Raw genomic sequence first — 25,948 nt, 5'->3', positions numbered from 1 at the left:
ATCCTCTCAGGGGCTGGGTGGGGACAGAGCCTGTCCACTTATCCCAGAATCCATTTCATCGTCGCCATGAGCCACATTTTATTCCCCTCATCCTCTAGGCCAGTTTAAAACAATTAAGTCCTATATCAGCTGGGCATTTTTTGTTGTTTTCCTCTTTCTTTTATTATTTGCGTGGACTTATAAAGGTAAGTTCACATTTAAAGAGCACGTGAGATAATGTAAGAACATTAATTGACGCCTTCACAAATTCACCTTTGTTGTCTCTCTCCCACTCTCTCTCTCTGTCTCTCTTTAAAAGGGTGAACCTGGACGTAAGGGAATCCCTGGGTACCCTGGCAATCCTGGCCCACCTGTAAGTGTTTTTGTTTGTTTTCCAGAACCATCAGTTTTCAGTAAGTTTTTACAAGCAGCTAGAAATACGGATGGTTTTTTGTGAAAGTTCCATAGCAAACAGAAACTTTGTTGAAACATCAATGAGAGAAAATCTGGTTTAAGATAATGTTAATAACATGTTTTTCTTGATTTCAGGGACCTTTTGGCTATCCCGGTGAATATGGAGAGAAGGGCATTCCTGGATACCCAGGAGCAAGAGTACGAGCTAATGGCTTTTTTAGTCATGAATACAATTACATTTTCTATTGTCTTGTATTCAGGAGTATTTGTTTTTGTTCTTCGTCTGTTGTGACACACAGTACACTAATAAGTATGGTTTCCTGTCTTCCTTTATGGTCATCTCTGATCTTTTTCTCTTCCTCTGTGGTGGATGTGTTCTGTAATTTCACCAAACAGGGCGCTCCAGGTTTTAACGGACCTCCTGGCGCACCAGGACAACAGGTAAGCTTTTCAATACCTTCTCTAACCTTGCAAACACACTCACGGAGAGGTGCAGACCAGTTTGCCACCTCTTGTATATATTCTATTTTTAAAAAAACTATTTTAAGAATATGATGATAATTTTGTTTTGCACACTTTTTATCAATGGTGATCTATGAAATAATGGATGAGGAAGACGGCCATGACGCAGAAAGCTTTCCTCCGGCTTTACCTCATCCATTATTTTCCTAAATTGGCACACATAGTGCGTTATCAACAGCCTCGTCATTTGTACAGTAAATGCAGAGTAATTCAAACATTTATTCTGACACAGGGATACAGAGGTGATTCAGGTTACTCCGGGCAACAAGGATACCCTGGAGCCAAGGTAAAAGGACAGCGTTTGTATGTGGTTGCGTAGGCGGCCTGTCATTGTAGAGTTTGCTGTACTGTAGTATGCACTATATAGTACTAATCTTAACAGTATGTATATATTGCAATTAGTATACAAGTAATCAACATACCTAATAGTTTTATACTAACACTTTTATACTGATACAATACTTTTGGCATCAGGTGTCAGTCAAACTTTGAATTGACTGTCACTGCCAATTAAATATAACAAAAGAAAGAAAGGTCTGTTCAACAAAATGTATTTTTCTTGTTTATTTTCTTTTTGTTTGAGGTGTTTCATTAGTTTTATGTTTTCCATGTTTTCCTCCATTAAACTTTGTGCATTGCATTGTGGGACAATAGTGTCAATCACTAGCACACTCAAACTTTTTAACTGACTGTTAGTACACTTTAGTTTGTCATTGTTCGAGGATGAACACACTTCATTCATACTACAAACCTGCTTATATGTACAGTAGTATGGTTAAGGTATGGTTTATAGTTTATGTGTTTTCTTGCCATCCCCTTGTTCCACAAGCAGATGGTGCCAGTGTTTCTTGAATGAATTTTACCAAAGTTTGTTTTCTTCAGGGAAGAAAATGAAGAAAATTTCACTTTACTGTTATACAAGATATTTGTGTTATGTAGAATGATGCTGTGAACTGGTAATGACTCAATTTCATGCTTCTGAGGTGCAAATAGGTCTAAAGGAAAAGTCTGACATTGTGAGAAATATGTTTTCTTGCCAAGAGATATAAATGAGAGGATCAATCTACAGACAGCAGCTACCTAATTATCTTAACTTTAGCTTATCAGTAACAAAATGATAACCGGTTCCATAAAACTACAACATGTTGTTTTTACTCTTCAGTTTTTGTTGTGATTAAATGAACAAAATGCTAAGTAAGTGCTAAGTTATTAGTGAGCTTTAGAGGTGTTGGTAGGTGGATTTTGTTACCTAGTGTGTACAGAGCCAGGCTAGCTGTTTCCCCCTGTTACCAGTCTTTATGCTAAGCTTTAGGCTAAGCTAACTTTCTGCTGGCTGTAGTTTCATATTTACCATAAAAACATGAGAGAGTTGTCAATACTCTCATTTAACGCAAGGCAAGAAAACAAATAAACATAGCGTCATTTCCCAAAATGTTGAAGTATATTCCTTTAAGGTAGATCAGTACGCATAATAACAAACTGTCAAAACAACAAATAAGTAAAACTGGATTACTTTCAGTTAGCATAATTTTATCACATGGGATTTAGTTAAATCTAAATAGTTTATATCTCTTTGCTGTGATATTTTGTCCTGAACTGTGCGTGTCTATTAGGGAGAGCAGGGAGACCCCGGAGTCCCAGGACCTCCTGCTTACGTTACTGGTCTGGGCACTTCTGTTCAAGGTGAGACACAAACACACACAATTCAAACTAATAATTTTATGACTTAATCACAAGTCGATTGTGAGTCATTATTCAATATGTTCCTGTGTTGACCACCCTTTCTCTGATTGGCTGTAGGATCACCAGGTGACCCAGGTCTGAATGGTCTGCCTGGTGCTCCTGGTGACCAAGGAGCTCAAGGGTTCCAAGGGCCACCAGGTCGACCAGGAATTGGTGGTTATGGTTCAGGTGATGCGATGTCACAAAGTTGTTGCAACTGTTTGAAATTTATTTTTTTCATTTAGGGATCCACAAATCATATATAAACTGCACTAATAAAAGTCCAAAGCAATGAAATGAGTTTATTTTTACAGTAACATATCAATTTAATCAACTTCTCTATCGATCAATCTTCTTCTCTCTCCTAATGCCACATGTGTAGGTGCCGGCTCTCAAGGTTTTCCAGGGACCCCAGGCCCAAAGGGAGAGAAAGGTAACCCTGGCATACCTGGCTATGGCTCCGAAGGAATCCCAGGCTCCCCAGGACTCCCTGGATCCCCCGGCCCTCGTGGACCTCCTGGCCCTTTTGGTATGTTGATGCAGAATCTGACTAAAAAAGGTCTCTGGTCCTTCCACCATAGGGAGGGGGGTTGTGATAACGATTGACGTGGCTTATTTGGGAGATGAGATGAGAAGTTAAAAATCCATAAAGGGCGACTGCATTATAGCTATGTATGTAAAAAAATGATCATTATAATTACTATTTTAAACTTCTGTTCTTGTCTTTTTTTAAACATGTTTTTAATTTTAACTGTGGTTTATGTTTTCAGGACTTTGAGATGGATTCACTGTATGAAACAAGCTAAAAATGACAAAGTTTGTTCTTATTTTTATGAATAAAATTATGCAAAAATCAGAAATTTCTAGATAAGGATACAGTATCTTAATCAGTCTGGCACAGAGCTGCAGTTCGCATAAAAGATCTGTCAATATAAAAATGGATTTTTACTGTCCTCCAAGGATTGTCCGAACCCTGCGTCATCTATCCTGATGGGTCCATCGGGCCTAAAGGCCAGTAAAATGCAGGTATCCTAAAGCAGTGGTTCCCAACCTGGGGGTCAGGACCCCCACAAGGGGTCGCTGGATTTCTTTATTTTAACTCCTCAAGCCTCTAAAAGTTATTCAAATTAAACAAAATAAGTCATCTTTCTAGAGCTGAAGATTTTCTTCTAGACAGAAGATTAATCAGCAACTATTTTGATAAGTGAATAATTGTTTTAGTCATTTTTTAAGCAAAAATGTAAAAAAAAAAATAAGCTGGTTTCAGCTTCTCAAATGTGATGATTTATTGCTTTTCTTTATCAAAATTGATGATAAACTGAAAATCTTTTAGTTTTGGGCTGTTAGTCAGACAAAACTAGACATTTGAAAATGTAACCTTGGCCTGTGGGGAACATTAACGGATATATTTAATTATTTTCTGACATTTTATGGACAAAACAGTTAACCAATGACTCAAGACAATAATTGGTAATTTAACTGGTAGACAATGCAACATCTGACAAGGGGTCCCAGGTAGACGTTGCTTTATTTTAAGGGGTTACAGGGCAAAAAGGTTGGGAACCACTGCCCTAAAGGCAGCCATATTGCTATGGTTGCCATGGCAATATTCAGCCTGCCAAAGCGAAAATCAAAACAACAAACTCAACTTTCAGCAAGCAGTATCTTAACTGCCAAAACGCTCTTCTTTACGCTGTACTCTGTGCAGGGCGCGGTGGTAAGTATAGCTGAGAAGAACGCAGCTGTAAGCTTCCTCTCTGCTCCAAGCTGCTTTTCTCATCTTTGGCCACAAGGTGTCGCCTGTGAGCGTAATTCACTGATTTTACATGGACATTAATGCATGGCAGCAGCCTTTACAACCGGGATTTTTCTTCTTTTTTGACACAAACACATCAAGCAAAGGAAGACTTTATGATTGTTGCAAGAAAAATGGAGACATAACGTGACAGGAAGTCTAATATAGTCCCACAAAATCTTTTTCTTTCAGTTCATCATGAACATGTACTTGCATCATACGCAGGAAATATCTAATTTTCCCTGTTTTCTATAATTACATAACAGAAACCAAATAAATGTCTACATATGACACATTAAATGAATGTCTTTCCTTGTATTTTTATGTTGTGTTGGTGCCAAACTGCAACACACTATACATGCTGCTTATGTGGCAAGTATCTCTTAGCCACTACAGTCAATGTAAAATCACCGAATTGGTTCATGCTAACTAGTACAATGCTGTTTATATTTCAATAAGATATAACCAATTTAATGCTTTTTTTAAAAAAAAAGATAAGCATCTGTCATCTTGCAGCAGCAGCTCAAATCTTCTATCAAATCTGATGAACCAAACAGAGCAAACTAACCCTGATTTCACACTGTGACACCAAGTTGCACTTGCACTGTGCTGGTTAAATATTTGGGTTACTGAAAAAGCACATTATAAGAAAATGAATTCCTCCAAGAGAGGGGCACAACAGGAATCAATTTTTTATTTTGTTTCTATTCTGGTTGTTGACCACATTATGTCCACAATCGGTCAGTGCAATTCAGCTCAAATCAAACAGTGTGAAATCTAAAAAGTCACAGAATAATATTTTGTTCCTAATGACTACTTACTCTAATTTGTCAAATTTAATTTTTTGAACTCTAATTGATTTCATGTGTGTCTTTACAGGTGGTCCGACAGGGACAGGAACTAGTTACCCTGGACAGCCTGGGTCGCCTGGTTCCAGAGGACCTCAGGGTGACAGAGGACTCACAGGGGCCAGAGGTACACATAAATACTCATACATGCAGTCTGAATTATGATTAAAAGAAAATAAAAGATCTTTCTTCAGAGTCCAAAATACAGTTCCAGATGTTTCAATCATGTTTTTGTTTTTTTTCGGAACAATGATTGCTGCTTGAAAACTTAAATTCCTCACGTTGCGCTCTGTTGCATTCTCACAGTGGTTGATATCATAAAAATGTTCTATCACTTTAAAAATCACATCCATTTTCCCGCCGTGGCTGCAGCTACACATTTAGAAATGTTGCGGTCATGAGTGTCCCCTGTTAAAAGAATTTCTTCCTAATGACCTTTAAATAATGGAGACTGGATCTGAAGTATCGAAGTTTAAGTTGACTTTATTTTCTTGAGCAAGAAGGAGCGTTTCACAGTGCAACACACAAACAGGGTTACAGAGAAAAAGACTCGTCTTGGAGCATTCACAGTTGGTTTATAACCTTACAAATGGGCGTCTCAGCTTCCTCCTAATGTTTACAGACATATTCCACAGATGACGTCATGACATTTTCTCATTTCTCTGATTGGTGGCCAGCTGTAGATCCTTTGATCAAGATGACTCCCTTCTGACCTGTCTCTGACCTTTATTCGCTCCTGACTTCCTCTAACATATGCACTGGCCTCCCGTTGTTAATCTTAGCTGCTGCGTTTGCTGTTTCTACAACTTTGCAGAGCATAACAGGAACATTCATCATGACATGTAAAAACAAGAACACACACATAGTAAGGTTTTAAGACATCTTATCACAGTATAATTCTAATTTTTATAACAATCCCCCCCAGACACAACACCTCAATGCAATTTTTTTTATTAATTTGGATTTTTCCTTCTTTTTTTTTAAATAGACTTTTTTTTTCATTTTTCCCCTCTGTTTACATTTATATGTGAGTCAATTGCGACATACTGTGTCAACATTGTAAAAAACAAATGCAAAGTTGCCCAAAAAAAGTGTCAAATTTAGAGACTTTTAACAAGCTTTTGGTATAAAGTCATACTGAGGACATTAACTGGGTATCCTTAGTGTTAGCTGCAGCTTTGTTTCCTGCAAAAAAAAATGACAGCTCTGTTCTTTTGTCCCGAAAAATTACAATTTCTGTCAAATAACAACAAAAATAAATGTGATGTCTTAGTTATATCTGTGGTTTGGTCCTGGATGAGTCTACACAGTCAGTGTTTTGTAACAAATTGTATGAATGTTGGAAACATTTTACGTACAAATAATCACAATTTTGTCTTAAGAACAAGCTCCATGATTCTTTCCACTAATATTCTCCCGCTATGATTATACTTTTCCTCTCCTCTAATCTCCATCCCTCTGTCCTCTAGGGGCTCCCGGTGACTGTGCCTGTCGTGGAGGAGGCACCTCAGGGTACCAAGGGTTACCTGGTTCTCCAGGAGCCGATGGCAGCCCTGGTTTCCCTGGACGAAAAGGTGAAATTGGTGACACTGGATCCCCCGGCTTTAACGGTGTTCAGGGACCTCCTGTAAGTAAAGTCTTCACTCACACACAGCTTTCATAGCTGAATCCAGTGAATATTTAACAATGAACATTTCATTTATACCATCTGTTGTCCTTCTGCAGGGTCGTCCTGGTCCTAGTGGCACCTACGGCCGTAAAGGAGAAAAGGGGACGTCTTACTACCCCAACTTGGGTTTGGGAGTGAAGGGAGAGCTCGGATCTACTGGACCCAGAGGACCTACGGGTGAAACTGGAAAACCTGGCAGAGATGGACTGCCTGGCTTCCCTGGAACTCCTGGACCCCCAGTGAGTACTTTAACAGTCAGAATCAAAAGTAGGTTTTGGCAAGGAATAAAAACAAGTATCACTTTAACATCTCCTCTCCTCTCCAGGGTGATGCTGGCTACGGCACAGTCGGGGAGAAAGGTTTCCCGGGGTTCCCAGGGGCGAAGGGTCGTCCTGGAGGCCCCGGTGAGGGTGGTGCAGGTTACGTCGGAACGCCCGGCTTTCGTGGAGAGCCTGGAGAGCCTGGTATAGCAGGGTTGCCAGGGGCACCAGGTTTGCCCGGACCAAGAGGTAAGTGATGACAAGTGAAGGAGCGTCAGAAGTAAAGAAAGGAGGTGTGTGTGTGTGTGTGTGTGTGTGTTTGTGTGTGTGACGTTGAGAGAGAGAGAAAATAAGTGAGAAAGTGTGTGTGTGTGTGTGTGTGTGTGTGTGTGTGTGTGTGTATGTTATACTGTATTCTCCCCACAGGGTGACCCCACAACCATACATCCATCTCATCCCATCACTGTCCATCCTCCATGTACTGTAGTTGCCATAGCAACCTCATCCTAACACCTTAAACCATTAGAAGCCATCTCTGGGGACAAACAGCTCCTGGTTCCCCAGCTCCCCAGGACCTGAAGGGACAACATGGCTCTCGTTAGATTTTCTCTACCAAAGCAGCTTCCTGCCCTTCATGCCTCGGCTGCAGCCGCATACTGTTAACTACATGATTAATGGTCTCCATTAATGTGCTTATACACTTCTTCTATAATCTATAATCCATAAACTGCTTCATTAGTTGACTGATTGATGCACAATGATGAGACTTTATTTGCTGATTGCGCAACAGCTACTGTGCTTCTTTAGTCTCAGAGGAGGTTTTATTTTGGCAACGTCAGTCACAAAAATGATTCACAAAGCAGTGAATAATTCCTGATTTTGGTTCGGTCTTTTAAAGGAGGATGCTGGTGTTTTTTCAGCCTCACTTGTTTACATTTGTCCTGTCAGTGTCCGTTCACAGTCAGCAGAGTTTAAAATATCAGAAATTCTTTTTCTGGTTTTTCTTCTTGAAAAATAGCTTTCACTACAAAAACCTATGCAGCAGAGTGTTGTTTAAAAAAGTAGATTCCAACATTTTAGGCAATAAAATGACATCTGGATTAATTTGAAAAAATTAGAGCTGCAACAATTAATTGATCAGTTGATCGCCAGAAAATTCATCAGCAACTATTTTGATAATTGTATAAAAATGTTTTAGTCTTTTTTTACGCAAAAATGCCAAAAATTTGAGGGTTCCAGCTTCTCAAATGTGAAAATTTGCTGTTTTTCCATTTTATTTGACAGTTAATTGAATATCCTAACGGATAGTCAGATAAAACAAGCCATGAATGCCATTTTTTCACAATTTTTTTAACATTTAATTTCATATTTCTAAACAATTAAATGAGAAAATAATCAGCAGATTAATCGATCATGAAAATAATCATTAGCTGCAGCCCTAGAAAAAAAGACACCATCACATTGTACTATTCATATCTTATAAGTCCATGTTTTTTGCATCTTTATTAGCTGGAACAAAAGCCAATGTCAAGTTTGTAAAAAAGCACAACGATTAAAAGACGATTAAAACAAAAAAAAAAGTAATTTAACAAAATGTAAACTCTGGGCTCTGACTCTAAATGACACCAGCAGTCTCCTAAAAACATGATTCTCTTCTTCCTCTCTGAGACTAAATGACACAAAGTCCTCAGCAGCAGCTGGCCAAGTATGAATGTGTGCTCTCATACCGTGATGCTAATGCTAAACAACTGATTCATTTTGCTCTTAATATGAAGGTTATTGTCACTCACAGGAGCTGAGAGAGATTGAGGAGAGATTTTTCTTTCTTATATCACTTTTGTCACTTTTGATAAGTGTTTGTCTCTCTCTCTCCTCTCGTTGAGTGGAATAACCTGTTTTTAAGCACTTTTACATTAAAGCAAGCATTTTAATATGCTTTTGCCTTAACTGAATGAGCCTTGAAGTAATTGAATGGAACTGATTGCTGATATTTGTTTGATGATAAAACAAAAAAAGATTTAATTGCTTGATTGGCGCATGCAAATGACCCTGACTGGCTTTGTATGCTGCCATCTTCTACCTCTCTCTCTCTCTCTCTCTCTCTCTGTCTCTCTCTCTCTCTCTCTCTCTCTCTCTCTCTCTCTCTCTCTCTCTCTCTCTCTCTCTCTCTCCATTCATTCATCCCTCCATCTCTCTGACCTTCCTTGTGCATGTGTATCTGTCCAGGTGAAAACAGCTGTGGAGGGGTTAATGGCACCGGAGAGGGAACGGGTGGGTAACTAACTTTTTCATCCACCAGCCAGAGTAACGTGCCTGGGACCGAATTTTGTAGCTTTGAGTTTCAAGCAGCCCAGCGACTGGTGGATTTAAAAAAAAAACATCCCTCGAGTAAAGCTTATTGTTTGCAGAAGTTGTAGAGCAGAAAACTGAAGGCAAGATTTACTTGTGTAACTCACTAATCTGCCCAACAGGAAATGACCTCAGAGACATCATTAGATTAGAAATAAACAGTGCAACAAAGAGGTTTGGCCAACTTTATTCAGTCAGTCAGATATTGCTATTTACTTTCCTCACATGTGTTCACGATGCAAGCAACTTGTTTAACAGGTCACTGTATTCTGGCTAAAAAAAACTATCTATGCAGTGTGAAGATGTTGTGTTTAGAGCAGACAAACTCTCTTTGGCTACCTTTCTTTTGATAAAATTACCAGCTGAAGAACAAAACACCTACAAGTTTGGTTTCAAATGCCAAATGCCATCAAATATCTGACTAAACAAGCAAGTTAAACTTAGAAATATAAAGAGCTTAACACTCAAAAACCAGTAATGTTCAGTGAAATCTTTGCCTGGGTAGGCAGTGACCTATCAATGTGACGTATGTCTACATTCAATTAACACAGCAGCCAAAGTTCATATCACGCATGGATTGATAAAATATAGTCTATTAGTTAGGCTATAAATCAACAAAAAATGTCTTGAAGAGCCGCACGATTGAGTTGTTTTATCTTCATTGAAGTTAGCCAGAGGGCTGGAGTATGTGTAATCCTGAGACAAATTATGAATAAAAAAATACATAAATAAATACCTAAAATAATGAATTATGAATATGAAGAAATTATCAATAGATACAATTTTAATGTAATCTCAACATTTCTTTTTAGCTTTGGTGAGGCACTGTCTACCCTGTACCCTGCTAACACGGTTAGCAAACAGCCCAACAAATGTCATCAGATACATCAGATAGATATTTTAAAACAAAGCCAGTGAGAAGAGTAAGCAAAAGACATAAATATAGAAACTTCTCATGTGAAATAAACACGGTAGATAATTGATGTTCATTATACTAGGAAGCTGGTTAAGAAAATCTAAAATATGATTTATGAGTGAAAACTTTGCCATCAACCCAAACAGTGGATGCAAACATTCTCAGAGCTTCTTTTTCCTGTGAACTTTCAAATACAAGCTGTGAAGTGAATTAATTTAGTTATTTATTAATGAATTTATGCCTGCAATCAATCATTCATATGGAATTTACACAACAACACTATCATAAAACCACTTCAGTAGAGAAACAACAAAGAGAGAAAACCTAATGATGGATGATAATGGAAAAATTCAGCTCTGGGCATGTTTTTACATCTATAAGAAGTAGCTGCCAATGGAAATAAAGTTAAGTGACTGATTGATCTTTTGTTTGCAGTCTGTACACGTAGTTAGTGTTATTCAGAGGAACGTCTCTGAGGATCAAGACAGATGGATGTTCTGTTGTTGTAGCCAAATATTTTAAGTGAAGTCTATAATGGCTCAGTTAACCAGCAGCTGACAGTATTAGATAGACTCCAGGAAAGCAGGTAATTCTGGGAAATGAAGTATTTTGCATTCTGAAAACGATTGGCTCGCTATCAATCATTTGTTCATGACGAAGCCAATGGAAGCCTCTCGCTCCCTGCATCTCAGGGATTCCATTCTGGCCGAGTCAGTCGATGATTGACAGTCGAGTTTGAGGTTTTATCAGAATTTGAAGTACTTCAGAGCGATGCTACCTTCTTGAAAAACATGACAGGTGTTTCGTCCGATAATCATTGGACAGCCGCAGTTGTTTGTACTCTCCTCTTCCTCCAATCAAAGCTGCTAAAACCTGGCGCATGTTTTCAAGCCCTGCCTCTGCTAAGTGCTTTTAACCAGTGAGGGGTTTTTTTTTTTTTTTTGAGGGGGGGTGAGGGGCAGCGGAAATGGTAGAATTGATCCCCAGACACAATCTCAACAAAAAGTTGAATTTTTCTAATTTTCTTCATTGTGATGAATTTGCTACTAACGACATTTGACCTACAGTACAACACAAAATAATTCTCATGATCAGATTAACCTAAATGAAAGCCTGTTATTGGCATGAATGGAGGCGACAGACAATCAACATTGCGAGATATTCACAATGGAGTTCATTACAGAATATTGTGTATTTTATTATCATTACTGGAAAATTGTTCAAGGCATTTAGTGCTATTTTCTTTCAAAACTTTTGGTTTAGAAACAACATTACTCTGTTTTTCTTTGTATTTACTATATGTGTGATTCAGACCTGGGCCAAATGCTATTTTTCAAACAACTACAGCAGCATTTAACATGTTCAAAACCTCATACAAAAATTGAGTTTTTAGTTTTTGTTCCATGTTGCAAATCTCACATGAGTAAATTTTATTTGGGCCAGGTCTGATGGCACATAGTAAGAGCAGTGTGTAGTTATCTCTTGTATATAATGTAGAAATAGTTAATGTTACTATTGTGAGTCCATGTGTTCACTGTATATGTCTATTAAAGTGTATGTGCTAACCTGTATATGACTGCTACCAGGCCAAGTGTTACCTTGCACCATACCTGGTGAGGATGGAGCACCCGGTTACCCCGGTTTACCTGGACCACCAGGTAAAAGTCAAAAGATGTTTTATGGTTTGTTTTTGACATTGTGCGCATAGTATATGTGATTCACTGATTAAATCTGTCTGGTTCAAATATTTTTGTGCTAAAATAAGATTTAGATTGTTTTTGTCTGCACTGGAGCACATTGTGTAATTTTATATGTATTTTTTATTATTTTTTACTGTAGTTTAAGTGCAAGGCCTCCAACATTTTTTCAGCTGATCAATTACTATTGGTTTTTATATATTTATACATATTAATATTCAAAGTGCACAACAACACTGCAGTTTTACATTACAACTTTAAAGCTTGTATTTATGATTATTGCTTTCAAACGACGAAGTTGTATTATCTGTGGTTGTCACTATTTCCTTTGACTATTCAGGATATCACTGTTCATTCTCACTACACAGTTCTTCATCTGTTTGTAATAAAAGAAGACATTAATCTACTATTTATGAAACTTTTCTCCGGTTACTAAAGTATTTTTCAAAAAAAACCTCCATCATTGCAAACTGTCAAACTGAAAAATGGTCATCATTGGAGCTGTACTTGTCTACACCTGTCAGGTCCTAAAGGTCAGTCAGGTTTCGCAGGAGGCTCTGGACGTCCAGGGTTTGATGGTGCCAAAGGAGAAAGAGGAGACCCTGGCTTTGGAGGCCAGCCTGGGCCACAAGGTAAACCTGCTGAGTGGCTTTTTTTGCACAGGTATCTAGAGTAGAATCAGGGCCAATATTTACTGTGATGAACAGTAAATGGCTCTAGATTCAAGCTGTTTGAAAGGTATGTTTACATTTTGTTTCTGCAAAAGGCTAAAAAGAAATATTTACAAGCGAAGGAAATGCTTGTATTTCTCATGGGCAAGTTTTTGTTTTTGCAGAAATCTCTCCAACTTGGAAATGTTAATTTATTAAGTTAATCATCAGGTTGTTTGTATTATCTGAACTGTCGCTTTATTTGCTGAAGATAATCTTTAAATCTTCCACAAGTGATCAAGTTACCATTTTATGATGCCTTGTTACAGAACGATATTAACAGCAGATGTTAATCCAGCTGGGATTAAAATTTCCTTCACAATCAGAGTTAAATTAAAGCAAAACTGCTACCTCTAGATGAAATTTATAGATGGAACACTGTCACAGTGTAAAGATAATGTTGAAAAAACAAAGTCAGCCATCTGCCAGAGATAATCACTGACATATTTGCTCTATATGAGATTAAATTTCTAGATATCTGAATAGAATTTGAGGCAAGACATGGAAAAATGCACATTGTTCATCCCAAATTGTAGTGGAGTAGCTTAGGGAGTAAAAAAAAAGTGGCATGTCTTTTAGTTCATTTTTAAATAGGCTTTATTGCTGATCCATTCAAAAAATTAAGTGATTTAGACTTCGATCAATCCCAGACCTCTTCAATCAACTCTACTATTTCCTCCACCCCTTCCTCCCTGCAGGTTTCCCTGGACCAAGAGGTGATCCTGGAGGTCCAGGTGGTCCAGGATCCAGTTTCGACGGAGCAAGGGGAAAGGATGGTGCTCCAGGGCGTCCTGGAGCCAAAGGTCAGCCTGGAGATGTAGTGGGAGCCACACCTGGAGCTCCAGGACGAGACGGTTTTCCGGGAGTCCCTGGAGACAAGGGCCAGCCCGGGACACCAGGAGGGCCTGGATTACCTGGTGGGTGTGAAAGACTGTCATTGTAAAACTGAAAACTGTAGCAGTATTGTCGTTAGAGTAATTGTAGTAGTTAGTTGAAATAATAGACGTTGCACCAGTTGTAGAAGTAGCTGCTGTAGCACCAGTGGAAGTAGCAGTAGTAGCATTCATCATACCAGCAGTAGTGGTAAAAGTAGCAATAGCAGTATCAGCAGTTGTAGCAACAACAGTATTTGTAAGTGGTAGTAGTGGTAGTAGAAGCCTACTACTAGTAGCACTAGCATGTAGCAATCATAGGAACAGTATCTTCTAGTTATAGCAGCAGTAGTATCTAGTAGCAGTAGCTAGTACAGTACTTAGCAACAGAAGTATCTTGTGGTAGAATTGTTAGCAGCGGTAGTAGTAAATATTGTTGTAGTAGTAGAAGTTATGTCAGGAGTATTGGTTGCAGTTGTGGTGATAGCAGCAATGGTGGTATCAGTAGTAGTTGCAGTAACAGTAGCAGCAGCAGTAGTAGTTTAATGCCAATAATGGTGGTGGTAGTAGTACAGTTTCGTAGCAAATTTGTATTTGTTGTGGTGGTGTTAGTAGTAGTATTAGTAGTAGTTTTTACAGTAGTAGTATCTTGCTGTAACATGATGATTATTATTAACAGTAACATTTAGCAGCAGCAGTAGTAGTTCTACTAGCAGGAGTAGTATTGGTGGTGGTGGTCGTGGTAGTTGTAGTAGAAATATCTTAGTAGTAATAGAATTATTAGTAACAGTAGCAGTTGTAGTAGTGGTAGTATTTAGTAACAGTGTTATTAGTTGTAGTAGTAGTAGAAGTAGTAAACCAGTTGTAGTAATATCTGTGAACACGTTTCTTTCTTCCTCCATCAGGTTTTGACGGGCGTTCCGGTGTTCCTGGACTGAAAGGAGAGCGTGGAGTGGATGGTTATCCCGGTAGTCCCGGCCTTCCTGGACCTCCGGGTCGGCCATCTAATGGCATTACCGGTCGACCCGGAGCTCCTGGCAGCAAGGGACTGAGCGGATCACCAGGTGAGGGAAAAGATTCAGTAACTGTGTCCGTGTTTTATCACATGGCTAACCAGACTTCTGATTAATTTTGTAGAACTTTAGACATTTTAGACTCCATGTTCTGTATTTGAGAAATCTTAAATAGAGAGATTTGTAGCCTGATTTGGAGTAAAAGAAGAAGAAACATGATTAATTTGATCTTGGCTGCTGCCTTACACCACTTATCCATCCACGTTTACCAGTGTTGGTTCATTCCTCCCTTTTTTCTCTGTATTTCTTTCACAATTCTTCATTTACGAATCAGACGCCACAGTTGCCTGTTTTGTTCTTGTTGTTTATTTAAACATCACCCAAAAGAATCTCTTCTCCTGTTTTGTATTTCTCCTTGTCTTGTGTTTCTTCCTCCTTTTCTTTCCCTCTTTTCTGCACACCACCACCACCATCATCTCCATCCATCCTCTCATCCCTCCATCTTTTTCCTCTTGGTGTTGGGTCATTCGCTATAGGCTGCCAAGGTGAGACACTCTCTCTCCCCCATCCATCCATTCTCCCATCCGCTCCATCATTTGCTTCTATCCCTCCATCCTCCTGCTGTACACACATTGGGCCAAACACTTTAACTGCCATCTCCATCAAAGTGTTTGCCTACTTTCTATCTCTCATCTGCTGCAAAAAATGTCCATGTCCATAATTAGATTAATATTGGAGTCAGTCTTGGGGTGTGACAGTATTTATTTATTTTGGAAAAAAGGTGCAGAAGAAGTCAATTTGGTCAGTTAAAATAGTTCAAAATACACTTTTAAATACAGTTAAAATGTTTCTGATTTTTTTCTGGAATCAGTTATTCTGAAGGAAGTGCTGTTATGTTCCTTAAAGGACATATTTCAGTCCTTTTACTACAAATCATATACTTAAAAAACTTAAAATTGTTGTTAAATTATTAGATTAATTTCCCTAATTCCAGCCAGACAATCAGTTCATTGCAGTATCCTTAAAATAAATTACTTCCAGACACTTAAAAAATTAATCCATCACAGTGAACTGTTTAGTCATCAAAGTCATTTGTTTGTCAAAGTGACATTATCATGCAGTTAATAGCTGAAACTAACTCTTGGTGGTGTGTTAATCCACCTGTGGAAAACTCCAGTATCAGAAACTTACAGTAAGAGTCGGCTTTGAACAGTAACAATTTTTAGGCCACAAACTACTTAAGTCACATACACCATTTCCTGGTGACCTCGATTGGTTATTCCTCATTTGATTTTCCATCAGCATGGCCTGTAAATGCAAAGCCTTTTGGAGCCGACTCTTAAATTTGGAAAGAATTAAAAGAAAATTTTCCCTTTTTGCAGCTATAACCATACTATAAATAGCCGCCCCAGAAATGTAAACAAAAAATTATTCCTATTTTTCTTAGGGGAAAAAATGTTGCTTACTCCCTTCTGATGAATAAACTGAGTGTAAACAAGGTAGAGAGAACATTACGCCAACTCATGTTGTAGTTGTAAGTACTCATGAATCTTGCAATCATAATGTTTAGTCAAAAACTGTATTTAACTGTACAGTTGTATGCAAAAGTTTGAGCACCCCTTGACAAATAACATATTTTGGTGGGTTTTTTTAATAGAAAAGATGTAAACACAGCCTCTCTTGGAAATGGAACATAAAACAATAATTTAAGCATCACAGCTTGTAAACGCTTTTTGTTACTAGCTAAAAGTCTTTCAATTCTTGTATTTGGGATTTTCTCCTATTCTTCCTTGCAAAAGGCTTCTAGTTCTGCAATATTCTTGGGCTGTCTTGCATGCACAGCTCTTTTAAGATCTACCCACAGATTTTCAATTATGTTAAAGTCAGGGGACTGTGATCGTGATTCCAAAACCTTCAGCTTGCGTCTCTTGAGGTAGTCCATGGTGGACTTCAAGGTATGTTTAGGATCGTTATCCTGTTGTAGAAGCCATCCTCTTTTCAGCTTCAGCTTTTTTTTTAACAGACGGTGGGATGTTTGCTTCCAGTATTTGCTGGTATTTACTGGAATCCATTCTTCCCTCCACTGGTGCAATGTTTTCTGCAACACAACCCCAAAGCATGATAGATCCAACCCCATGCTTAACAGTGGTGTTCTTTTCATGAAATGCTGCTCCTTTTTTTTGTCCAAACATATCTTTGCTGAGTTCTATTTTAACTTCATCAGTCCACAGCACTTGTTTGAGGCCCCTGTAGATGTTTTGTTGTATACTTCTGACATTGGATTTTATAATGAGGACACATGTAAGGTTTTCTTCTACTGACTCTTCCATGAAGGTCTTGTGTGTGCGAGCATCGCTGCACAGCGAAACGTTGCACCACCACTCCTGAGTCTGTTAAATCTTCCTGCAGGTTTTTTGTAGTCAAATGGGGGTTTTCATTTGTGACCACCATACGAGCAGTTCTCTCTCAGAGTTTTCTTGATCTTCCAGATCTCATCTTGACCTCCACAGTTCCCCTAAACTGTCATCTTTTAATTACATTTTGCACTGTGGAGACTGGTTGTGGTGTTCGCACACGGTTTGAAGAGTCAGAGTATGTGTAAAGCTTTGAAACTAGCACCTGCTGACATTTCCTAATGACAATTGTTGACATGCCTCAGGCCTAAAGTGCTGATTAAGGTCTGAGACCTTGTAAAAAGAATCTGAGACTTTGGAACTCCTAGGGTGCCACAATGATGTTTTTTTTATTTTTTTATTTTTGTTCAATTTATGACATACAAAGTAACAATGCATTAATGTTTTTTCCATATCCTAGAGAGTTTACCTCTTTTCAATTAAAAAATCACCAAAATATGTTATTTGTCAAGGGGTGCCCAAAATTTTGCATACAACTGTAATTCAAGATAAACAGTAGTCCCCTGCTTCAAAAAAGTTTTTAAAACACATAAAAGTATGACACAGAAAGTAAATGGATTCATCACACCCTGCTGGAAGACACACTTAGTTGTATTGATAAAAATTACTTTTTAAAAGTCAGTTAATGGCTTGAGATGGACATTTTAGATGTGAGACATTCAGAAACAGAGAGTTCTCTCAAGAAATGTGTCTGCTGATGTTTGGTTTTGTTTTTGCAGCAAGCACTAACCCCCGTAGTTCATTTACATGTTCAAGTCAAATCTGTGCTACTATAGATTTGATCATTGCATTAATTGCAGTAGGCTTGTGTGACAAAAAGGCTCCTTGGTGCAAACGCAACTTAACAATCTTGCCTCTGCTTTTATTGATTTAGAGGCTTTTTCTACACTCTTAAAAAGGACTTGTCATTTTCAACACAGCCCTCTGGTGTGCAGATTAGCAACAATTTGGACAAATATGTTAGGTTTCTAACAAAGGTGTTGAAAGTGGGTCATCTTTTTAAGAATGTAGTAGTAGACTTTAGTGTGCTACAAACAAACCTTAGGTGGTTTAACCATGTTAATTCAGTCTGGAATTGCACTTGAATTTTCAGTTTATTTTGCATATATTTTGCAATTAAATAAAAGCCTGAGAGCAAGAAATTTGGATTTCTATTTGGGAGTTGCTGATTTGATCTAGCAAATATTTGAACATTTAAATTCCCTGCATATGTATCTGAAATCAGCCACATCATGCTTGTATCCATTCAATGATATTTCCAATCAAAGTGCAATTGCAGCCTAACCAAGGCAAACAATGTTTGTTTACATTGTTGTCTGCTTTTCGCCAAATTGTGTGCATTGTTGTGTTTATTCAGATTACAAATAATCGATCAATTGTTTGTCTTTATCTAAAAACTGTTGTGTTGGAGGTAAGTTGAAATATTATTAAAAGAAAGGTAAGATTATATGTTTGTTACTCACTATTTGTTGGTTTTTCATTATTTGTTGAAATTCATGTACATATTATTATTTTCTGTTACTACATTTTTTTCTGTAGTTTTTCCCAACATTTCCATTAAAAATGTAGATTATGATTTGTCTCTGACTGAATTTCTCTCTTTTTTTGTCTTTCTCGTCATCCATCATCTGTCCCATCATCCATCTGTCCACCACCAGGTTTCCCTGGTAGAAAGGGAGAAAGAGGAGGCCCAGGTTTCCCAGGGCGATCTGGTAGGAAGGGAGCCCCAGGACTGCCCGGCACCCCTGGTTCATCAGGGCCAGTAGGACCACCTGGACCTCCAGGACCAGGAACCAGAGAGGGAATCCCAGGAATACCAGGAAGGAAGGGTAGGCTACAGCTACGGCTCTGTTACTCATCAGTGTCTCACTTATGTAGATAACATCTCCTTACAGTGTCTAATACCATTTATATTCTCTGTTTATTTACACAGGTGAGAGAGGTTTCGTTGGACTGATAGGTTTCCCTGGACTACCAGGTCGTCCTGGTAGCCCAGGGTTTTCTGGAGGGAAAGGACTTGCTGGAGGAGGAGGAAGAGATGGAGTCCCTGGCAGTCCAGGATACCCTGGACAGAAAGGTAGAGTGTCCAGAGCCATGATTTTGGATGACGCAAGGATACACACAAGATAACACTATGGTCCAATGTACCAATACCAGTAGAGTACGATGATGAAGCCTGTGAGTCACACTAACATCCATGTGTTTTCTTCTGTAGGTGAGAGGGGATACCCCGGCCTCCCCGGTGCCCCTGGTCCTTCTTATCCCGCAAGCTATGCGGAGAAAGGAGACCCCGGTTTCTCTGGAGGCAGTGGCCTTCCTGGCTTCCCCGGACCCAGAGGTAACACTTACTTCTGTTTATTTTTTTATTATTTTACCATCATTTGACAGCAGAGACAGAGACTGTACATGTTTAACATGATGTTGAGAACAAAGTACCTCAAAAAACTAAAATACATGCTATAAGTTTTTCTTATCTTGCCAAATTTTACATATTTATATTATAAGACTGCTAAAGAAGAGTTTTATTATAGATCAGTAGTTTCACTGTGAACTAGGTTGAAGAAGTATTGCAAAGTAAGAGTTGCAGCATTACAGTGTATAAAAATAGTAAATTTTAAGTAAAAATCTTACTTAAAATAAAACTACATAAGAATTAGTAGTAAGTACTCATGCAAAATAGCACTATTTAGAGTGTTATATTTATCATATTTATCATTGGATTATTACTATTGTTATTACTGATGCATGGCTGGGTAATCTATAACAATGCATCATATTGTATAAACTGATCATATGATTCATATGTAAAATCTAGTAAGTAATTAGTAATTATAGCTGTCAAATAATGTATTGTAGGAAAATTAGCATCAAAATTGAAGTAGTAAAAGTAAAAGTACCTCAAAATTCTACTGAAGTATAGTACTTGAGTAAATGTACTTTCCACCATTTTCCAAAGAGCTGATTAAGATTTTCCCTCCATGTTTCACCTCTAACCACTGTTCTGTGTCCGTTTTCACAGGTGACAAAGGTCTGCCAGGCCTACCTGGTCGTCAGGGTCTGCCTGGACTTCCTGGTTTCTCTGAGCAGAGTAAAGGACAGCCAGGACAGCCTGGATACCCTGGGCAACCAGGAGGTACAGGCTATCCCGGACAGAAGGGAGAACCTGGAATCATGGGATTCCCCGGCACGACTGGACCAAGGGTAAGGAAACACACATACACGCATTTACAAACAAACTCATGCAGTAAGTTCAGACAATGAGCTTCAAGTTCTGATGGTTTCTTTAAGGGTGATGATGGTGCACCTGGTTTCTCTGGCAGCCCTGGAGAATCTGGTCTTCCTGGCGGCAAAGGTGAGTATAAATAACAGACCACACACACAAAAAAATCTATGCATTCAGTCATATAAATCCATCCATTGACTCATTTTTGTTCCTCAGGTATACCCGGAGACACTTATGTGTATCCTGGAAGTCCAGGAGCTAAAGGCTTGCAAGGAGATTCAGGCTACCCAGGTAAGACATAATGACCTAATGTGTTTGATCATGATAAAAACCACATACCTTACCCAAATATAGTTCTGTTTCCTGTAGACTGACCAAGAATCGTACCTTTAAACTGCTCTTAACATTATTTAGAAAGCAAGAAATGGTGAAAAAGTGTGTGCCTAGACTAGTGTCAGCTATTATGTGTTGTTGTTTTTATCTTATTACATACAACTACATTTTAATGGTTTTTATTCCTCTTTTTTCCATTTGGATTTCAGTTTCTGTATGTTCAATTTCCACAGAAATGTTGGAGATGCCTCTTCAATATTGGAAACATACTGTATATGATATCGTATAAGGCCGTATCAAAGGGTGTCAGATTCTCAAAATCTAATTTCTTACCTTTCATTGTTTTTTGTTAGGTGGAGTTAACATACAAAACCAACTAGATCACTATCTTGCTATGTTTTGCCAACATTTTGGCAAAGGGGTGGTCTCCATTGATTTATCTTTAAGTTTTAAAACATCTGATACATCCTAAAAAGATGTCTTACCTATCAGATTGATTGTCTCTCTCCAGGTGGCCCTGGCAGGGATGGCACCCCTGGTGACAACGGCTTTCCAGGAGGTCCAGGTTTCCCTGGAGCCAAGGGAGCTCCTGGTGAAGCAGGACGGCCTGGAATAATGGGTGAGACAGGCGAAGCTCCAAGGACAAACATCTGAATTTTAAGAAAAACCCTCACATTTCTGTCAAATCAGCAGAGGGAGTCACATTCTGAGGAAGCCACAGTCAGGAAATTAACATGCTTACCTCATCCTCTCTGCAGGCTCCCCTGGTTTCCCCGGACCAAAGGGTCTGCCCGGCTACCCAGGAGGAAAAGGACAAGATGGACCTCCTGGCCTACCTGGAAGTTCTGGAGGACCTGGAACCAAAGGTGAGGAAAAAAAACAATAATGCACGACCACTTTCTGTTTACAAATGACAGCAAAGGATACATACAAACACATTCATTTTGTTGTGCTTTTTGCAGGTTTGCCAGGACCCCCTGGTTTGGATGGACTTAATGGCCTTGGTGGACCTAAAGGACTCGCTGGAACCCCAGGTAATGACTTCATATACCAGATTCTAATAGTGCATTTTCCAAAGCTGTTTTTATCCTTCTGACGAGTATGAAGAAGGTCACTGTGCACTGTTCAAGCAAGAACCCTAAAATTTTACAAAACCTGAACATTGTTATAAAGTTGTGTAAGATAAGGATCAGTTGAAAGTTGAAGAAGAACTCATGGCCTGTTAGTTTTGTCCTCTATAAATAATTTCTAGAAATGATGTAAGGTTTTGGTGCCTTTGGTTCCAGGTGGGAGTGGAGGAGGTCCCCCAGGTTCCCCTGGTTTTCCTGGGGCGAAGGGAGAGAGAGGTGTCTCCTACGGTGGAGGTCCTGGCTTCCCCGGAGCGAAGGGAGAGAGAGGAAACCAAGGTTAGACATACTCCAAAGACAGGAAAGCACTAATGGAATAAACATGAAATAAAATCAAACAAATCACTGCCGGTGTGTGTTTGTGTGTGTGTGTCAGGTGCTCCTGGATCCCCAGGGTTCCCTGGTCGGCCCGGACCTCCTGGTGAGACTGTGGGCTCAGACATTCCCGGACCTATGGGAGACTCAGGCCTTCCTGGTTTGGATGGAGAGTATGGTAAATACATTTCCTCTAACCCACTTACCTTTACTTTCCTCTCCTCAACTTCTTTCTTTCTCTAACCTGTGTCTCCTTTCTTCTCTAGGTTTCCGTGGTCCTACAGGTCCTCCAGGGCCACCTGGTCCAGGCACAGCCCAGGGAGACAGAGGTGACAATGGGCTCCCAGGCTTCCCAGGATCCCCCGGCAGGAAAGGAGATTCAGGAATCCCTGGAGGCTCCGGACTCCCCGGCAGCCCTGGTTTCAAAGGTGAAGTATATCGTCATTCAGGCTTTAAACAAAGACATGACATGAACCCAAATGTTTTCTCTTTTGCCTGTAGACAGTATCAATTATTTGTTTTGCAGAAAATAGAGAGACACATTCTCTAAAAAATAAGATGAAATATAATATTGTATTTTTGCGTTTCAGGAGAGCAAGGTGACAGTGGTTACAGCGGAGGAACTGGTCTCAAAGGTTTGCCTGGTGACTCTGGCTACTATGGACTCAAAGGACCCAAGGGATTAAGAGGTAAGAGGACTTTAGTCTTTCCACAGGTGGATCGTGACAGTACAGGAAATTAGTGCAGTTTACTGCTACCTTATTTGATCCATTATGAACAAACACATTTATTTCTCTAATACCTCCTTCTCTTCTTTCAATTCTTCAACTTGTCCATCTCCCCCTTTCTTCCATCCTTCTCTTTCCTTATCCCTTCCTCTCCAGGCCCTTCTGGTGGTAAGGGTCCCCCCGGCATCGTTCTTAATTTGCCACTTCCACCCTATGAGCAAAAATTCGGAGACATGGGAATTCCCGGTGAAAGCGGACTTCCTGGTACCCCCGGAGGGCCCGGCCAGCCTGGAGTGCCTGGACGTCCAGGTGAGTATTTTGAATAATCTTTGCCATGTGGAGGACACTATTAAAGAATAATGCCAAAAATGTTAATTTCTCATAATTGCGTATAAAAATCCTATCACATTTGCCTCTAAGAATCAGACACTATAAGTCTTCAAATCATATTAGCACACTTATAAGAGTGTCCAAATTCACAATTGAGACCATAATGACTTGCTGAAAAAATATATTGATACAGTATTTCTAGAGAGAAGTTGATGCTTTTTGAATGGAAGTCAATTGGAGCCAGCATCTAGTGGCCATCAGTGGCATTACACTTTAAGAGACTTCCACATCTATTCAGCCTCACGTCATGGTAGTTGCTGCTTGTTACAAACCTACACACTGGTTTTTTCATTCAGTACATGCAGTAGATGAACCCCAGCACAGTCATTAATAAAACACAGAAGTGTCTGTCTTTGGTAAATTAGCCTCTGTTAAATCTATGTAAAATACTCTCTGCTTCAGGTCCTAAGGGTCGTCCTGGCGCTGTGGGTAAACTGGGCAGGACTGGCTCTGTTGGTCTGCCCGGACCACTTGGTGACGCCGGACCCCCTGGTTTCCCTGGACCCAGTGGAGAACAAGGTCAGCGGTCTGTGTGTCTGTCTGTGTTTTTCTCAGCTTATTTACAGCTATTTTGTCTCAGATCTTAATGCAACTAATAACAAATATTGACACAGCTTTCCTCTAAAGTTGATAGAAAACATAATAAAACCTGTTTATATTTAATTATAGACTCAAACTATTACATATACACTTGTCATTATCACTTTATAAAGTTTAATATTTTTATTTTATAATATGACACTGATAGTGACTGATAGAGGAAGAAATCTTAGTTATTACATTGTTCTTAAATAAAAATATGTCTGACTGCATATGTCCTGTTAATGTAAAGTTTTACTAAATGTTTAACCAATTATAGTGACTTTGCAATACATTTTGACAAATGTAAAACATTATGTAATAATGTAATTTAGTTGGTTAATTACTTATCCAACAGAAAAATGTCCTAAAAATTGTTTCTAAGATGTGAATTGTAAAAAAAATGGATGCCAATGATGCTTTAATTTTGGTTAAAATGCTGTTTTATCTTTAGAAAGTCATTCATTATTTATTTCTTGCAGCCTAGACATTGGTTGACTATTAACAAAAAAAATGTTTTATTTTTACTCAACTATTTTGATACCACAACTCATTTTATTCACTGTTTGTAATGTAACATTTACTATCCAGTATATCACCATTAAAAACAACAATAGAGCTTCTGAAAACACTTAAAAACCATCTTTTAAGCCATTTATCTCCCCGCGCCATTATTGTACTGGACTATTATTACATTAACATGTAAAAGAAAAACACTACTGGCCCCTCTAACAGCTGTTACACAACTTGTTTCTTCCTCCTCAGGTCGCCCCGGTGCAGTCGGTCGTCCTGGTCCTGCCGGCGGCGTCGGCCGCAGCGTCGATATCGGCTTCACTTTGGTGAAGCACAGCCAGAACTCCCAGGTTCCCATGTGTCCTCTGGGCATGGCCCAGCTGTGGGAGGGATACAGCCTGCTGTACGTGGAAGGACAGGAGAAGGCACACAACCAGGACCTCGGTATGGAAGAGTTTTTAATGTTCAGTCGCCAGTGTGTCATTATGGAAGTGTGAATTTGTCGTATTCCTTTATCAACCTTGATAAGTGACCAGTAGCAACCGCTGAATCTATGATAAGACTAGAAACTGTCTGGCACAGCTCCATCCTGTCTCCTCATCTCCTTCAGTAAGGCAAAGAAAAGCAAAGAAGTTAAATATCTAATATTTTAACATCCTAAATACTGGCAGAAGTAGAGGCTACAAAGTGAACTTTTAAAGTAACATCTGATCAAAATCTCGTCTTTTAAAGTTTTACTTCGTTTACGTTTAACTTCTCTCTCTCTCTGTCTCTGTCTGTCTCTCCAGGTCAGCCAGGGTCCTGCCTCCCCAGATTCAGCACCATCCCCTTCCTCTACTGCTCCCCCAACGAGGTCTGCTATTACGCCAGCCGCAATGACAAATCCTACTGGCTCTCCACAACTGCACCCATACCCATGATGCCCGTGTCCGAGGGGCAGATACAACCTTACATCAGCAGGTACTGTTTTGGCTCAGTGAACTCCCAACAGCCATCTGGGACTCCAAACAAGAAATATTAAAAGACCAATGTCTGTTTTTGTGTACTTCCTGTTCCATCCAGGTGTTCAGTGTGTGAGGCTCCATCTCAGGCTGTAGCGGTCCACAGTCAGGACACGACCATTCCCAACTGCCCCGCCGGCTGGAGGAGTCTCTGGATAGGATACTCCTTCCTCATGGTAAGTGATAAACTAAAGACTCTAGATCTCTCTAGAAATAAAACTGAAATTTCTCAGGAATACAGCACTTCAAGCAAATACCAGCATATACACACAAAGTGTAACTGTGAGGCAGCTGATGAGGTGCAAACATTTAGTTAGGCAGCTAGACAGGTCCAACTAGGATTAAAAACTCACATTTGAAGTTTTCTTTGTTTTAATAAATGTAGAAACTGCAGCTGAAGAGATCAATTTCAAATAAAATGTCCACTATTTGATAAAGCATTCTTATAAAACAGCCAGGAAATAAATTGAGGACTTTTACATTTGCTCTAAAATCTAAAGTTCTACATTTTGCTCTCCTGCAGCAGCAACATGAAAGGTATTGTTGAATGAAATAAGTC

General features: G+C 39.2%; 1 protein-coding gene across 5 annotated transcripts in view; it reads left to right on the top strand.

The window, feature by feature from the left end:
- The window catches only part of col4a6 (collagen, type IV, alpha 6), a 133,837-nt gene that overhangs the window by 105,324 nt on the left and 2,565 nt on the right, over nt 1-25,948 (top strand). For 2 of the 5 annotated variants that reach the window (XM_044341330.1, XM_044341331.1), the window contains exons 14-49: nt 299-352; nt 529-591; nt 790-834; nt 1,148-1,201; nt 2,529-2,598; nt 2,716-2,826; nt 3,020-3,166; nt 3,598-3,648; nt 5,312-5,407; nt 6,750-6,907; nt 7,006-7,188; nt 7,275-7,458; nt 9,436-9,480; nt 12,061-12,132; nt 12,696-12,803; nt 13,580-13,798; nt 14,659-14,817; nt 15,303-15,311; nt 18,839-19,009; nt 19,114-19,257; nt 19,396-19,518; nt 20,200-20,381; nt 20,469-20,532; nt 20,620-20,694; nt 21,248-21,355; nt 21,495-21,602; nt 21,699-21,770; nt 22,023-22,142; nt 22,240-22,356; nt 22,445-22,606; nt 22,769-22,867; nt 23,063-23,215; nt 23,699-23,815; nt 24,641-24,832; nt 25,177-25,348; nt 25,451-25,565. In XM_044341330.1, coding sequence (XP_044197265.1) covers nt 299-352; nt 529-591; nt 790-834; nt 1,148-1,201; nt 2,529-2,598; nt 2,716-2,826; nt 3,020-3,166; nt 3,598-3,648; nt 5,312-5,407; nt 6,750-6,907; nt 7,006-7,188; nt 7,275-7,458; nt 9,436-9,480; nt 12,061-12,132; nt 12,696-12,803; nt 13,580-13,798; nt 14,659-14,817; nt 15,303-15,311; nt 18,839-19,009; nt 19,114-19,257; nt 19,396-19,518; nt 20,200-20,381; nt 20,469-20,532; nt 20,620-20,694; nt 21,248-21,355; nt 21,495-21,602; nt 21,699-21,770; nt 22,023-22,142; nt 22,240-22,356; nt 22,445-22,606; nt 22,769-22,867; nt 23,063-23,215; nt 23,699-23,815; nt 24,641-24,832; nt 25,177-25,348; nt 25,451-25,565 — 4,122 coding nt within the window. The remainder of the gene's footprint in view (nt 1-298; nt 353-528; nt 592-789; nt 835-1,147; nt 1,202-2,528; nt 2,599-2,715; nt 2,827-3,019; nt 3,167-3,597; nt 3,649-5,311; nt 5,408-6,749; nt 6,908-7,005; nt 7,189-7,274; nt 7,459-9,435; nt 9,481-12,060; nt 12,133-12,695; nt 12,804-13,579; nt 13,799-14,658; nt 14,818-15,302; nt 15,312-18,838; nt 19,010-19,113; nt 19,258-19,395; nt 19,519-20,199; nt 20,382-20,468; nt 20,533-20,619; nt 20,695-21,247; nt 21,356-21,494; nt 21,603-21,698; nt 21,771-22,022; nt 22,143-22,239; nt 22,357-22,444; nt 22,607-22,768; nt 22,868-23,062; nt 23,216-23,698; nt 23,816-24,640; nt 24,833-25,176; nt 25,349-25,450; nt 25,566-25,948) is intronic. The other 3 variants (XM_044341335.1, XM_044341333.1, XM_044341332.1) reach the window with 3 other exon arrangements.

This window comes from Thunnus albacares, chromosome 22 (assembly GCF_914725855.1).
Source record: "Thunnus albacares chromosome 22, fThuAlb1.1, whole genome shotgun sequence".
NCBI lineage: Eukaryota > Metazoa > Chordata > Actinopteri > Scombriformes > Scombridae > Thunnus > Thunnus albacares.
The sequence above is the reverse complement of the archived record's forward strand: the minus strand, read 5'-3'. Positions and strand labels throughout refer to the sequence as shown.